Below are 15853 nucleotides of genomic sequence, written 5' to 3' on the forward strand. Positions count from 1 at the left end.
CAACAATGATCATTAAAGCAATAAAGGTAATTTAATAAACTTTTAACTTAATTCTAAATTAAAGAAAAATTTTAAAATATAATCATTGTATATATAATGGATAAATATGTATATTATTATTATTAGATGGTGAATTTTTGATAAATGAATTAGTGATAAAAAAAAATTGATATCAACTCCAAATTTTGTCAATTGAAAAGAATATGAAAACTTTCGGATTAGATAAAAAGTATAATTATTCAGGCTTCCTTTTTTAATTAGCTAGGCCAATTAAATAATAGGCAGAATAATAATTGGCTAAAAGTTTACAAAAGGGTAAGATAAGCAAATCATAGGCAATACAATAGAAGAACCTAAAAAAAAAAAAAAAAAAAAGGTTTACTCACCAGCATCAGAATTAGACCTTTGATTTATGTTCAGGCCTATGAGTAAACTCAAAATCTATATGCACAAAAGCCCTCTCAACTTCAGGGAGTTGTTCAAGCTTCTCTTGAAGAGTTTCACCAATATTATGTGCCTGGTTTAAAAGCATGTCTTCTGGCAACACAATATCAACCTCCACAAAATAATGAGTGCCAAAAGTGTATGCTCTCACTGTGTCAATGTGCTTAATCTCTTGGTGGTGATTCCATATTAGAAAAGTTAACTTTGCTAGAAATTCCGGAGGAGCTGTTCTTCCTATTAGTGAATTTACATTCTCAATCACTGTCCTTGCCCAAGTGCTGATGGTGAACAGTGCTATCTGCAGTGCAAATTACAGAATAGATCAGTTAAAGGCTTAGTCTCTAAAGAAAGTTGCAGATAACATTTTTTTTTATTGAAGAAAATTCTTCTTTAGATTCGATTCTTTGTACATAAGGGATGTCTTGTATGTGGGGATTCATTAATTTTCATGTCTTAGTCCACCATTAAAGACAATAATAACTTTATTCAAAAGAACGTAGACTTACTATTATAGCTCCAGTAGGATCAATCCACCAGAAGTATCGGACGGCGAGGACAGCAGTTACAAGACCAACTGAATTTGTTATCACATCAAAGAAATGATCTTTAGCATAGGCTCTAATTATTTCATTCTTGAATCTCCGGCAGTACGTCATTAGCAGAAACTTCACCACGGTGACAGAAACCATTATCCCTATCATCCATTTCTCCTCTTCTTTGTCCATTTTAGGTCCCACCTGTATCCCCCAAAAGAGGGAAAAAAAATCAAAGAAATAATTAATCGCTATAGTTCTTATTTAATCACACTTTGATTAACCTCACAAACCCAAATAAAACAACTCATTTGAAAAATTATTGCCCAAACTCGATTCATTATAAACCTAAAACACAACAAGTACAGTGAAACTCATAAATAAAAGAAAAAATAAAGCAAAATAGTTTTTATTTTATTAGATTTGATTAAGGTTCAAACTTACAACCTTACAAACAACAACTCTAATTTGAAAATTCTTGTCTACACCTAATTCATCATGATCCAAAACACAATATTTATGATGAAAATTACATATTTATATCTTAAATCTATTACTTTAATCACCTATTTATTACATCCTTCAACTTACAGCGGCAAATAGACAAATGAAAGAAGCATACCTTTGCAACAATTTGCCGACCAGACTCTAGCAGGATCTGTAAACCAAGAGTTGCCATCACAGATGCGAAAACAATGATACCCTGCAGAAAAAAGAAAAGGAATAATTGGTCAAATTTCTCACTGAGAGAAAACAAACGATACTTTGAAATGAATACGTTATGTTTAGATTGATGAATTGAAATAAGAAATGGCTAGTATAATCATTATTAAATTACATAGTATATACTAACACTATGTTAATTACATTTTACCAAATATAGTGTTAGTATATACTATTTGAATTTACCACACTTTATAAAAAACTTTATTTCACAAACAAGGCTATAAGTTCTAAGTCTTCCATTATTGTGGAAGAACAAGAACCATAATTTTCTCGCTTCTACTTTGGATCGACAGCTGTGCATTTGAGTTGAATGAGTAAGTAAGTGTGCATGCCAACTTACCACTGGTTGCATCCGCTTCTTTCCAATGGGATAGTAATAGTGGTTTGGCTTTTTCATGGCATGGGATGTGAACCACAAAATAAACCCCGACAAGAGATCCAAGAGAGAGTCTAGTGTTGAGGCAATTACTGCCAATGATTTGCTTTCAGTAGAAGCAAAAACCTTTGCTGCAAAAAGCACCATGTTAGCTATATTTGAAATATGAATTGCCATTCTCTCACTCTTTGCCAGCTGCTTCATTTCATCCTGGTCCAGCACAAGAAAATATGAATTTAAGTCAATCAAATAGAACATATCAAAACCCCTTAAATCTTCATCTGTAAAATCATTATAAAAAAATTTAGAAAATGGAAAAGAGACAAAGAAGAACAACTAATAACCTCTGTAGCATTTCCAGGGAAACAACCCAACTCCGCCATGGTCTCCATCTCATCGTAACCTTCAAGGAGACTTTCTTGTTTTTTGTAATATTCTGAAACCTTGCGTTGCTTCCCTGAGCTCAACCATTAAAAATAAAATGACTTCAAGCATAAGGAAATGTAGATGACAGAATCAAAAAGCCAATGAACAATCACTCAAACATAAGGAAACATTCTAAATATTTTTGGTGGTTGTGTTGATTTTAGTCAACATTTTTTTTCCATTTAAACCTAAAGTTTGTGGTGACTTAAATTATGGGTTTATTTTGTCAAATTTTAACCATTTTAGTTTGATAATTATAACTATAAAATATATTTGGGTGTAATGAGTATTTGTTATAGTGATTCCTGATAGCAGAAAGTGAATTAATGAATAAAATGGAGGCTGTGGAAAAATGGTTACAAAAAATGAATAAATAAAATAAAATAAATATATAAAAATTTAATAAATTAAATATACAAATGAAATAAATTAATGCACATCAATTTTGATATTAATTTAACGATTCATATTATTATTTTTTTTAAATTACGCATAAGAAATTATATGGAAATTAACAGGTAGGGATATAATCTATTTGAGTAGTTCTATGAATAGAATACTTAAATGAGCTTTACTTTTCTTATGAAGCTCAGTTCAATAAAATATTCGAAATGCTCTATTTAATTTAATTAAAATAATTATTTTATTTAAAGCTTGAATTCAAATTTAAAAATGATTTACTTAAATGTCATATGATATAAAAATTGACCCCTATACTACTCAAATTCAAATTACTCAAGTTACGCAAATTATAAATTGCAAGCCATGAAAAAAATAAATTTGCTAATTCAAATTTTAATTTTTCTAATTTTTAAATGAAATCTTTTTTGGAAAAAAATAAAATATTTTAATAATTTTAATTTGAAATTATTTAATTTCCATTTAGAAATGTTAGCTCTCAAGTGCTATTTTTTATTGATTGTTGCTAAAGATTTGAAGCTGTTCCTATTGGGTGTCTCAAGCCATTTTTTGAAAAGTAAAAATTAAAAAAAAAAATCACATAAAAGATTGTGGCCCCAATAGAGTTAGAGTAGAACCACTCAAAGGGCATGAAGAAATTATATACTTGAGGAAAAAGCACACAAAAAGGGCTCATTTTCATTGTTTGTTTGTTAGGGGTGAGTAGATTTCGATTTAAATTAAAAAATCAAATCGAATCGAATTGAATTAAATCAATTCAATTTAATTAATTTGATTTTAAAATTCAATCGGTTCAGTTTTATATTATAAAAATTTCGTTTATTTTGGTTCGATTCGATTTTAAAGAGAAAAAATTGATTAAATTAAATCGAATCAACAGAATCGAATAATAATTTTATATATTCAAATCGAACCAAATTGAACCGAATTAATTTTTGAATTGATTTATTTTTATGAGAAATTTATGAATTATATTTAATTATATATATAAAAATTATTTAATTTCATTTATTAATGGTTATTAGGTTCAAATCAAAGTTAAAATTAGATGAAATAATTTAAAAATTAAGTCTAAATTAAAAAATCAATCAAAAATTAAAATTGAGAGTTTAAATCAAATCGAACCGAAACAAAGCGATTTGATTCGATTTAATTTTTTTTATATTTCAATTTAATTCAATTTAATTTTTAAAATATATAATTTAATTTTATGATTTAATTCACCGAATGCCAACCCTATTAATGTTTGTATTTAACGCTAACCTTTCCAGCTTTCGGATGGGTGGGTGATTCGCACGACATTCACCTATAGGGGAAAAGCTTTTGTCGCTTTTACTTTCCACTAAATATTGAAATTACTTTGCATGGGATTCTCATTCCCTGCAGTTGTCAACATTGTAATGGATTCATCTAACCTAAAATCTGTACGGATTCCTTAATACAATTAATTTTAATTAAAATTTAAATTTAAAACCTTATAATTTAAAATTATTTAGTATTTTTAGTAATTTAGATTTTTTTTCCTTTTCAAGCGAGATCTGCTTAATGGATAATAGATTTTTTTTTTAAAATATTAAGGAGAAGAATGTTTTTATTTATAATTTAATCTCAAAATGTTTTTATTTATAATTTAATCTCAAATTTCATAAGCCATAGATATCTTTACTTAATTTTTTTTAATATTTAGTTATAAACTTGAGTAAGAATAAATTTTATAAACTTGAGTAAGAATAAATTTACTTGCTAATTTATTAGATAACATACTATTAAATTAAAAAAAAAGTCTTAGATAATCATAATTCACTATAAAATAATTTTGTCAAACGAAAGAGATGTAGAGAAATGGAGAGAGTACTTGGGGTCGGAAGCAGACGATGTAAAGACAAGCGAGAACCATCACGGTAATGATGATGAGAAGGAGGAGGAGGTGGAGAGCCACTAGGAGTGTGAGAGCTTCTCCCTTGACGAAGACGAAACTTGTCGAGATCTAATGTCCAAGATGACGCCGTTGGAGTCAGAATTTGCTCGCTAATATCTACGGATACGTGAATGCCGCCACTTCCTCCGCCGCTGCCAGTCCCACTTTCCGTGGCCATAACTATCTTCGCTCTCTCTCAAAGTAATCAAAATTGATAAAATGTTTTTTTTTATTAGGTTAATTGTATGCTTTATGCAGCTTCCTCGAACGAACGTGTTGGGCTTAAAGAGAAGATTCGTAACTCTCTTCCTAAAGAGGTGAGCGAGAGAGGGATTTGATATGATGTTATTGGTGTTTTTTAGCTGGTGGATATGTAATATCTGGGCTTTTAGTCCACAAACCAAAACTCTCATTCTACTTTGCATCAAACTTACCATTTTCTCGGCTCTAAAATTTCTGTCCATATAAAAGTATAATTTTAATTAAGATTATATTGAATGTGGGTATGTGCTATGATATTCACCTCTTTCAAAATAAAAATTTTTCCTTTCAAAATAAAAATTTTAGTAAAATTTTAAAATATTGATATTTATTTATTTATTTAATCAAAAATTTTAATTTATATTTATAAAATTTGAAAATATATATTTATTAACTTAACTAAAGTGAAAAATTAGTAATTTATATTTTTTAAATTTTATTTTAAATAATAAAAAAATTAAATTTTTAAAAAATTAAATTATTATTCAAATAACAAGATTTTGTTTTGCAGCAACTTTTTAATGTAGTGTAGTATTTTAACTAGAATAAAAAATTATATTTCTTATTTATATTGCGTAATGACATAAATATTTATATTAGTCTTGAGAAGTTAAAAAAAAATTAAATCATAAAACATATCCTTCCTAACGAGGTTAAGAGGTGGATCACTCTTTTTTAATCATTTTATAATTTACGGTTAATCTAACATACATTTTTATCAAATATTTTTACTTTTAAATTATTTTATAAATTACTAATTATTTATAACTAATTGTTAATTATTAATTCAACTTAACTCAACTAAACTAAACGTTTATCTCAAAAATTTGGGGTCGACTATATGGATTGCTTTCTCCACTCTAAATAATTTTGGGTTAAATTCTAAAAAATGTGTAATATTTCTAGATCATATTGTACTACTTTCCTCCAAGTTAATTTAGGTTTAAGCCCTAAAAAAATCTTAAATTTAAATATTGTGTTCATCAATTATCCTTAAGCTCAAAAATAAGATTTCTTGTGTCTGTTACTAGAATTACTATATCTAAATGTGCGTCAATCACTATTTCCATCCAAATCAAGCTGACTGTTGTTTTATTATTATTATTATTATTATTATTATTATTATTATTATTATTATTATTATTGATTTTGTGAATTTTTTTCAATTTTATGATAAAAATTTATGAAAGAAATTATTTTTGTTGTATAACCCAAGACATTGTATGATCTATTAAACTTTAATTTCTAAAAAATATTTTTTTACAAAACCAATTTTGAAGTAAAAATATTAAATTGTGTCAACCAAGCATTTTCTTTTTTCAAAAAAATTAATAAATTATTTTTGTAAATTTTAAGAAAATCTGAATATCAATATTCCTTTGATTTTATTCATTTCATCCAACTATATAAATATAATATTCCAAATTATTTAACCCTTAATTAACCCATGCTTAAAAATTTGTGACACAATCCGTTTATATGATACACACAGGACCGTGGACCACCATCAGCATATCCCATACATGTGGATCCGATATATTTATGGGTCTATTTAACATTAGTGGTTAACTATTGAAGAAATAAATAAATATATTTATTAAAGATATTAAAATTAATTTATAATTAAATTTAATATAATTTAATTATAAAAATTTTAAATAATTAAATAAATTTTAAAATTTTATTAATATTTAAAATAATATTTTTTAAGAAAACTATTTCTTAACATCTAATCTCAACCTCAAATGACACTTGTGTAAATTATAAAATGTAAAGTAATTCATATTACATGTAAAATTATATTTTTAAAATTATTTGACATAATTTATATATTTATTAATTACTAACAAAATAAATGGTCAAACATTAATTAAATAAAAAAAATTAATCAATTATGATATATCCATTCATTTTTCTTCTTTCTGTAGTTGCCGTTAAGTATTTTTCATGACTCTTTGATGAATGAGAAGCCAAAAACCCTACCAATCACGTTGTCTGTGTGAACTAACAAAAGTCAAATTATAAAATACACTCCAAATATTAAAAAATAATACATCACACATTTAAAAATATATATAAATTTTCTCTTGAATTATAAAAAATATAACTCATATTATTGTGGTTAAAAGTGCATATATAGGTCGAATTAATATAAAATTAAATTACCATGTAATTAAATTGAGCTAATAATAATTAATTTCATGCAAATATAAACATTTCTGTGTCATATACTAGGAGAAAATGAGGCAACAAATTATAATAATAAATATGCTAGAAAGGGTTGCGTTCGGCGCACTTACCTCCTTCCATACAAGGGAAAGAAAAGCGACGATGAGCAGTACTGTGTTGGTTTGGTATTCGGAAGTCGTCGAGATTCAGTTTCCACGGTGGAAATGGCTCCTTTTCCGATGCCGGAGACGGAGAGCCATAACCTTTCACGGCATGCGTCTTGCTATTATCATCATCTTGATCTTCCATGGCAAGATATGATCAATGTTAATGTTAGGAGTTTTTCTTCTTAAGTTGGTTTCGATGTTTTATAGAAAACATTTGTGCTGATTATATTCTACTGTTTCACAAGGAAAAACTGCCTTTCTGACGTGGGAAAGACTTCACACGTGAGGTTTTTTTTTTAAATATAATGTTTTTTAAAATATTAAATGTGTTAAAGAAAATAAATTTTAAAAAATTAACAAATACAATATCTAAATTAACCAAACTAATAAATTTTAAAAAATTAACAAATACAATATCTAAATTAACCAAACTAACATTTAAAATTTAAAAAAAAAAATCTTTTTTTAACTGCTTTAAGATTAAATGAAACTAAAGTTATACATGATTATAGCATTTAAATGGTCAAAAATATTTTTTTAATGTTTTTCTTTTGCTTAAAATATTAAAGGTATTTGAGAATTTAATTTACTTTTTCATTTCAAGAGAATTTAATTTACTTATTGGATATCATATTCCCCTATTATGTGTCCCACGTTATTATAAAGTAAGATATTTGTATTATATATAAAATTTAATTAAACTTCCTCCCTTTGAGTTAAGTTATTTGATGGAGTTAAATTCAATTTATTTTCTTTAATTGATATTAAATTTTATTTTATTTTAATATTGAGTCACCTACAAATGTGTTTGCCTATAAATTTCATACTCTAGATATTTATTCCTAAATGTGAGGAGTTTTTTTTTTATTTTTTTCCCCTGTGAGGAGCTTACATATGTAAGACAAATCTTCTTTCCTAAAGCCAGGTTTTTAAGATTGAGTTAAAATTGGATTATTCTTTCTACATTACATGCCTAATTAAATTGATAATTATAATTTATTTTGCCTTTATTTGCTTAGCTTAATCCATTAGTCTGCCTAAAAAGTTAGCTTTAAATATTAATTTTTCTCTTTTTAAAAAAAATCAATTTAAAAAGTAAATACTTTTATGTCAACCTTTGTAATAATCCTTAATTTAAAAAAAATAATAATAAAAATAAAGACAAGTGACAGACAACTTTTTTAAAAAATTGTCCGCCACGTTTTGAAAGAAATTGATGCAAGTTGGCAAAATGAAAAGATTCATACACCTTCGCACCTAATTTGTCTTGAGGTATCGTGAGAGAGAAAATATATATATATATATATTATTTTATTATAAATTAAAATTACTTTATTAAAGAAAATTTAATAAAATTTTATAATTCATTTAATGCAAAATTTTATAAATAGATTTTTTTTATAAAATAATTAATTATATTAATTTAATAAAAAGTAAAATTTCTCCATTTAAAAAAAATATTATATATTTTTTTAAAAATTCAGTAGATAAAATATATGTGGTAAATTTTATAAAAAAATATATAGAAATAAGTTATTCATTATAGGAAATATTAAAATAAATAAAATAATATTAATATTACATATACTCATACACTTTAAATAAAAAAAATTATATTTTCACAATAACATATGGTGAGTTTTCAAATTATTTTAAATAATTAATTTTTTTTAATGTTAAATTTTTTATAAAGTAATAATTTTAATTAAAATTATAGATTTTAAATGTGATATATTAGATTATCATACCTTATTCGATTTTATTTTATATAATACATTTTTATAATATATATAAAAAAATGTTTAATGTGTTTTTTTACATGAAACAACTTATTTTTTATGTTAAATTAATAAATTTTTACAATTAATTACTTTATAAAAGAATATCATCTTATATAAAATATTGTAAAGTAAATTGTAAAATTGTGTTAAAATATCATATTTTTTGTAATATCTAAAATTTTTTATTGAGTTTTATAATTTTAATTTAAATTTTAAATGTGATATGTTAAATTATTATATTCTATTCGATTATTATCTTCAACTAATATTTTATTTTATTGTATTATTAACAAATATTACAAGTGTTTTTTAAGTATTTTTTATTAATTTAGTTAATAAATTTTTTGTAATTAATTACTGAGAAAAAAATATTATTTTTAAAAAATTATGAGTTTAGCTATAACTTGTATTAAAATATCATATTTTTTTAAAATTTAACATTTTAATTAAAATCGTATATTTTAAATATAAAATACTAAACTATTAGTGTTATTTGTAATTAATATTTTTTAATATTATTAAAAATATTATATTTTTACATAAAAAATTATTTTTCATTAAATTAATAAATTTTTTATAATTAAATAATGTATGGGAAAAATTAATTTTATTTTTTTAACAAATTAATTTTTCATAAATAATTAGTGTAATAATAGAAGACACACATATATACATTAAAAATGTTATTATGATATATAAAAAGAAAAAAATAAATTTAAATAAGTATAAGAAAAAGATGGTAATGGGCGATGTTATATGTTCTCTAAAAATAATCATTATTAAAGTTGTTGAGGATGATGCTATGCTCTTTTAAATTTTTTGAGTCTGATAGAACTGTCGTGATGCTCCCTAATTGTGTTTAAATAGAAATTACTATGATTATTTGTGTAAGCTTTTTTTATTTATACATTGGGACTCTTTTATTTTAAAAAAATAATTTATATATAAAAAATATTTCTTATGTGTTATTTAGTTGTAAATGGTGCGTGTGTTTATTTTATGTGTATAAATATTTTCATATTTTAATAAATTACTAAAGTTTAAGAAATAAAAAATAATTTTTTCTTTTAAAAAAAAATATTTTTTCCTTAAAAATAATTTAATTTTTCCTTTGATCAGGAAAATTTTCCATTAATCTATTATTTTTAGTACCCAATTGCTAGAAAATGTAGAAAATATATTTTAAAATTTTTTTTTCTGTGAAATAAATAAAGTCTAAATAACAATAATTTATAAATATAAAAATTTATATATTTACTTGTGATTGAAAATTCAAGTTATTAATAATAGAAAAAAAAGTTAAGTTTTTAATTCAGAAGGGATATTAATCTTGTGTAATTGAATGATATCATGGATTAAGTTGATCTCTCCCATCATGTATACATAGATATAGGATAGAAATGTACATATATTTTATTAATTTTGTTATCAATTGATAAAAATTATTTGAACTGATTTCACATCAGTGATGTTATTTTAATTATTAGTAATATTTAAATTGTCATTTAGATTCTGTTTAATTTAATTTTATAGTAAAATTCATTTCATTTGTAAATAAATTTCATGAAAAAATTTATTTACAAATGAATTTTTTTATTTGATATATTTTATATTAAATGTGAAATTTATTTCAAATCAAATAAATTTTACATTTGAAATAAATAAAATAAAATAAAATGATATATAATAAAAGGATAATTTTATTACTTGAAATATATATAATTTTAAATTTAGAATTCGTATCAATTTTGCTTGGATTTAATATAATTATAATAAATTCTAAGGAATTAATTATTAAGAATTCTAAATGAATTTTCATTTAAACCAAATACTAAAATTTTATATTTACAAATAAATTTTATAAAATTTTATAAAATTTATTTATACTAAACACTACCCTAGTATATAAAAAGGAGTTATTAAATTAGACTCGTTATGAATTTTAAGATTTTAAACTTACTCAAATTGTAATGTCAGTCTATATAAAAAAAAATCATGGTAAATTTAATAGTAAAAATAAAACAAATAATAAATAACTTTACTCACTCTTAGGAAATTCAGAGTATAATTTTCCATGAGTCTCATTTTCATATTCATCACAAAATAAATACATTATTTATTTCGTGCAAAATAATTTATATATAAAAAATATTTTTCATAAAAATTATATTTAATAAAATTTTTTTCATAATGAAAATAATTTTTATTCTTTAATTATAATATTAAACTAATTATATATATTATGTTATACATATATAAGATTTAAATAAAATGATTTTTACATGTATTCTACATATTACCATGCCTGAGTAATATGCCATCAGGTCACTAGACAAAATGAGGGTTTATGTTTTTGGATGTTTCACAGCCAATTCAATCTAAGCAATGTTTGCGATAAGCAGGTGCAATAAGATGCATCCTCAAAGACTGATATAAAATTATTACTCCATAAATAGTTAATTAACTAATTCATGCCGTTGAATTTTATTTGTTATATATAAAAATTAGTATTTTTATTTTAAGATAAAATTTTATAAAGATAAATGGATATTTTGCATTTATATTAATTAACGCCATAATTCCAACTTGTGATACTATATAACAAGAAATTTGTAATATATGATAATGATACTATCTTGATCACTACAAAAACAATCAGTTTTGTAACTAATTGTTACAACCGATTAAAATCGTTTCATTAGTAATCAATTTGTAATTGATTTGTGACTTAATTTTTTATTTTAGTAAAATAATTAATTTTTAAAAATTTAGCAACTAATTCAAGAATATATTGTTACTAACAACTGATTTATAATTGGTTGCTAATAGCAACTAATTTATAATTAGTAGTTAAATCAATTACTAATTAATATAAAAAAAACTTTAAATAAATGATGAGTAACTAATTTCAAAATCAGCTACTATTAGCAACTGATTAAGAAATTGATTACTAAAATCCGTTATTAATGGCAACCGATTTCTTAATCAGTTGCCAACTACAATTAATTTAGATAATTATTTGCTAAATTAAATAATTATTTTAATTGACTTCAAAGTTAATAACCGATTTGCAATCGGTTGCTAAAATCGATTGTTATTTGCAACCAATTCCTTGTCAGTTGCTAATAACAATCGATTTTTGCAACTAATTACAAATCGGTTAATCAATTCTTTCCCCTAAAAATTTTCACACAATTTTTTATTTTCTTTATTTTTATTTGCAATCAATTTGCAAATTAGTTACTAACAGCAATAAATTTTTGCAATCGATTAAAATTGGTTGCTATTAGCAATCAATTTTACAATCGATTTTTTCTCTAAAAAATTTCCACCCAAATTTTTGTTTTCTTTTTTAATTTGTAACCGATCTGCGAATCACTTACTAACAGCAACCAATTTTTGAAACTAATTAAAATCAGTTACTATTAACAATCAATTTTTTCCCCTAAAAGTTTTTGCCTTTTTTTTATTTTAATTTGTAACTGATTTACAAATCGGTTGCTAACAGTAACCAATTTTTTAAACTTTCCTCCCCAAAAATTCCCACCCTTTTTTTTTTGTTTTTGATTTACAATCAATTTGCGAATCGATTGCTAATATTAATCAATTTTTGTAATCAATTGAAATCGATTGCTATTAGCAACAAATTCCTCCTCCCCCTCTCCCCCCCCCCCCCCAAAAAAAAAATTCTCTTTAATTTTTAAAAGAAATTAGCAATCGACAATCGGTTGCTAATTTACTTATATAAACTACTACTCATTTTTTTCACTATTTATTTTCTTCTCCACTACTAATTTTCTTTTTTTTTTCCTTATCTATTTTATTCTTCATCATATTTTTCTTTCTCATCTATTGTTTTTTTCATTATATTCTTTTTTCATCTATTTTCTTCATTATTTATTTTTTTTTCTTATCTATTTTCTTCTTCATCATATTTGTTGTCCCTTGTAGCAACCCAAAAGGGGGGTGAATTGGGTATTAATTAAAGAATTTGAAAGCTAAGAGAGAATTTTGACAATAAGCATAAGGAAGAGAGAAAAGAAGAATGAACACAAGAAATTTATAGAGGTTTGGCTATCCCAAGTCTACGTCCTCCTCAATGCCCTCCTTGAGAGTTAACTCCACTAAAATTCTTCTTTGAGTGAAGAATAAATCTCTTACAATCATCACAAGAGCAAACCTTTACTCTTTTACAAATCCCTTTACACTCAAGATCAATTTAATGCTCTACCACACTCAAGTTACTATGAATGCTCACAATAACATTGAATTAACTCTCAGAACAAAGAAATTATAGTTCAAAATATCAAGCTCTCAATAATCAATTATGGTAGTTTAAGTTTTAGAGAGAGAGAAGAAGAAAAAATCTTTTGAACACAATAAATTCTCAAGAAATAGTTGTTGTTTCTTATCCTTCAGTCATAAATGCCCTATTTATAGTTTTGGCAAAAAATGGTCATTGGGGGGTGTATTAAATGCAAATATAGCAGTTCATCCACCCAAAACTCTGTTTTATTGAGCTTCAGAAACTCATGTTCGGTTGCCAAAGTTCTTTACTTTGGCTGCCGAAGGTTGGAGTGCCAAAAAACACCGTTCAAAAAGTAAACTTCGGCCGTCAAAGTTTCCACTTTCGACTGTCCAAGTGCTCTCTAGATAAAAAGGGTTTAAACACTCAAAAACTATCATTTAAGGAGTGAACTTCAGCTGTCAAAGTTCTCACTTTTGGCTACCAACATGTTCTCTGGATAAAAGGGCACTTAGACTTCAAAAACTCATAACTTTTTTATCTGAATTCGGATTTTTGAACCGTTGGAAAGCTAATTTGATAAATTTTTCAATGAAAATACTTTCAAAAATAAATTTGCATTCCCCAAAAGTGAAAATTTTACTTCTCCTTAGTCAAGAAAAGTTAAAAATAGAAATGCTAAGAAGTTTAGAGATTCACAAATTCATAACTTTTTGACTTGAACTCGGATTTTTGATTCGTTTGAAACGTTGAAAAGCTAATTTGATAAATTTTCAATGAAAATACTTTCAAAAATAAATTTGAATTTTTCAAAAGTGAAATTTTCATTTTACTTCCCTTGGTCAAGAAAAAGTTAAAAATAGAGACACTAAGAAGTTTAGAAATTCACAAACTCATAACTTTTTAACTTGAACTCAGATTTTTGATTCGTTTGAATCATTGGAAAGTTAATTTAATACATTTTTCAATGAAAACACTTTCAAAAATAAATTTGTATTTCTCAAAAGTAAAAATTCCATTTAACTCTTCTTGGTCAAGAAAAATTGAAAATAGAGACACTAAAAAGTTTAGAGATACCTAAACTTGAGCTACTATAACCAACCAATTCAGATTTACAAGATAAAAGAAAAATTTACATTATAGTATCTCATTGATCTTTGATTTAATTTCTTACTTTCTTTCAATCTTGATTTGAAGTAATTTCTCAATTTTGAACTTAGTACCTACAATCCTAACACAAACACTTCCAGGGTAGATTAATAGCACACTAATTGTTTATTATCATGAAAACATGGATTAAGACCCATAGTTCTAACAATCTTTTTCTTTCTCATCTATTTTCTTTTTTATCATCTTTATCTTTCTCATCTATTTTCTTCTTTTTCATCTTTTTCTTTCTCATCTATTTTCTTCATTATCTTTTTTTTTATCATCTTTTTTCTTTTTCTTCATCTTTTTCTTTCTTATCTTTTTTATATAATTTACTTTTCTTTGGCATAAAATAAAAATTTTTGTACAGATATATTTTTTGTTAGTAAATTATTTGTAATATTAATTTTTAGTAATTTTTTTATTATAATATATATGGTCATTTTTTAAGTAATTTATCTTATAAATATCTTTTTATGTTTTATTTTTTGTTAATATTCTTTATAATTGTTATTATTAGTAATTTTTTATAATATTTTTATATTAATTTTTTAGTACTAATTTTCATTAATAATTTATTATTTTAGTAATTTTTGAAAAATTTATTTATTTAAAATTTTTATTTATTATTTAGAAATTTATTTTTTTATAATTTTTTTAAATTAGTAATCGACTTTTCGGTTGCTAAATTAGTTATAAATAGCAATCAATTTACAAAATAATTACAAAATTATAAAATTAAAGACACTAAATTTTTTGCAACTGATTATATTTCGATTACTATTAGTTGATTTTGGTGTATAAATTGGTTGCTATTAGTGATCGATAGTTTTTTTACCAAAAGTTTTATTTTTTAAAAATTTAATTAATTTAATAACCGATTTGATTTTCGGTTGCTATTTGCAATCGATTTGGTTGCTAGCTACTATTTGCAACCAACATCATGGTAACTGACTGAATCAGTTGTCAAATCGATTAGCAACCAATTTTAATAAATTAGCAACCAAATCAGTCCGTCACAACCCGATTTTTAAGCCAGACCAGCACTAGGACTTAGGTCAGTATAAGGCCCCTGAAGCCTGTAATAAGCCTAACTATTCAACCTAAACCTTAAACCCATAGAAGTAACCCAATTTCAAAAAAATAAATGGAAAGAGTTCAGCCATAAATTGGACTATCCAATGGAGAGTAGTAACTCACCCGACTTGTAATACATAAATTTAAAAAAGTCTTGGGA

General features: G+C 24.2%; 1 protein-coding gene across 2 annotated transcripts; it reads right to left on the bottom strand.

Moving 5' to 3' along the window:
- Nucleotides 1-270: 270 nt before the first annotated feature.
- Nucleotides 271-7640, bottom strand: LOC110667384 (metal tolerance protein 9). 2 transcript variants are annotated; one of them, XM_058145692.1, is made up of 6 exons: nt 7405-7640; nt 2424-2536; nt 2044-2289; nt 1600-1680; nt 951-1181; nt 271-742 (listed from the first exon to the last, which is right to left on the bottom strand). In XM_058145692.1, exons 1-6 carry the CDS (start codon nt 7580-7582, stop codon nt 398-400), a joined length of 1194 nt encoding a protein of 397 aa, XP_058001675.1. In that variant the 5' UTR covers nt 7583-7640; the 3' UTR covers nt 271-397. The 2 variants fall into 2 exon arrangements, with proteins under 2 accessions (XP_058001675.1, XP_058001674.1); XM_058145691.1 differs by lacking the exon at nt 7405-7640 and adding an exon at nt 4781-5282.
- Between the last annotated feature and the right edge of the window lie 8213 nt (nt 7641-15853).

This window comes from Hevea brasiliensis, chromosome 4, assembly GCF_030052815.1.
Source record: "Hevea brasiliensis isolate MT/VB/25A 57/8 chromosome 4, ASM3005281v1, whole genome shotgun sequence".
NCBI classification, from domain to species: Eukaryota; Viridiplantae; Streptophyta; class Magnoliopsida; order Malpighiales; family Euphorbiaceae; genus Hevea; species Hevea brasiliensis.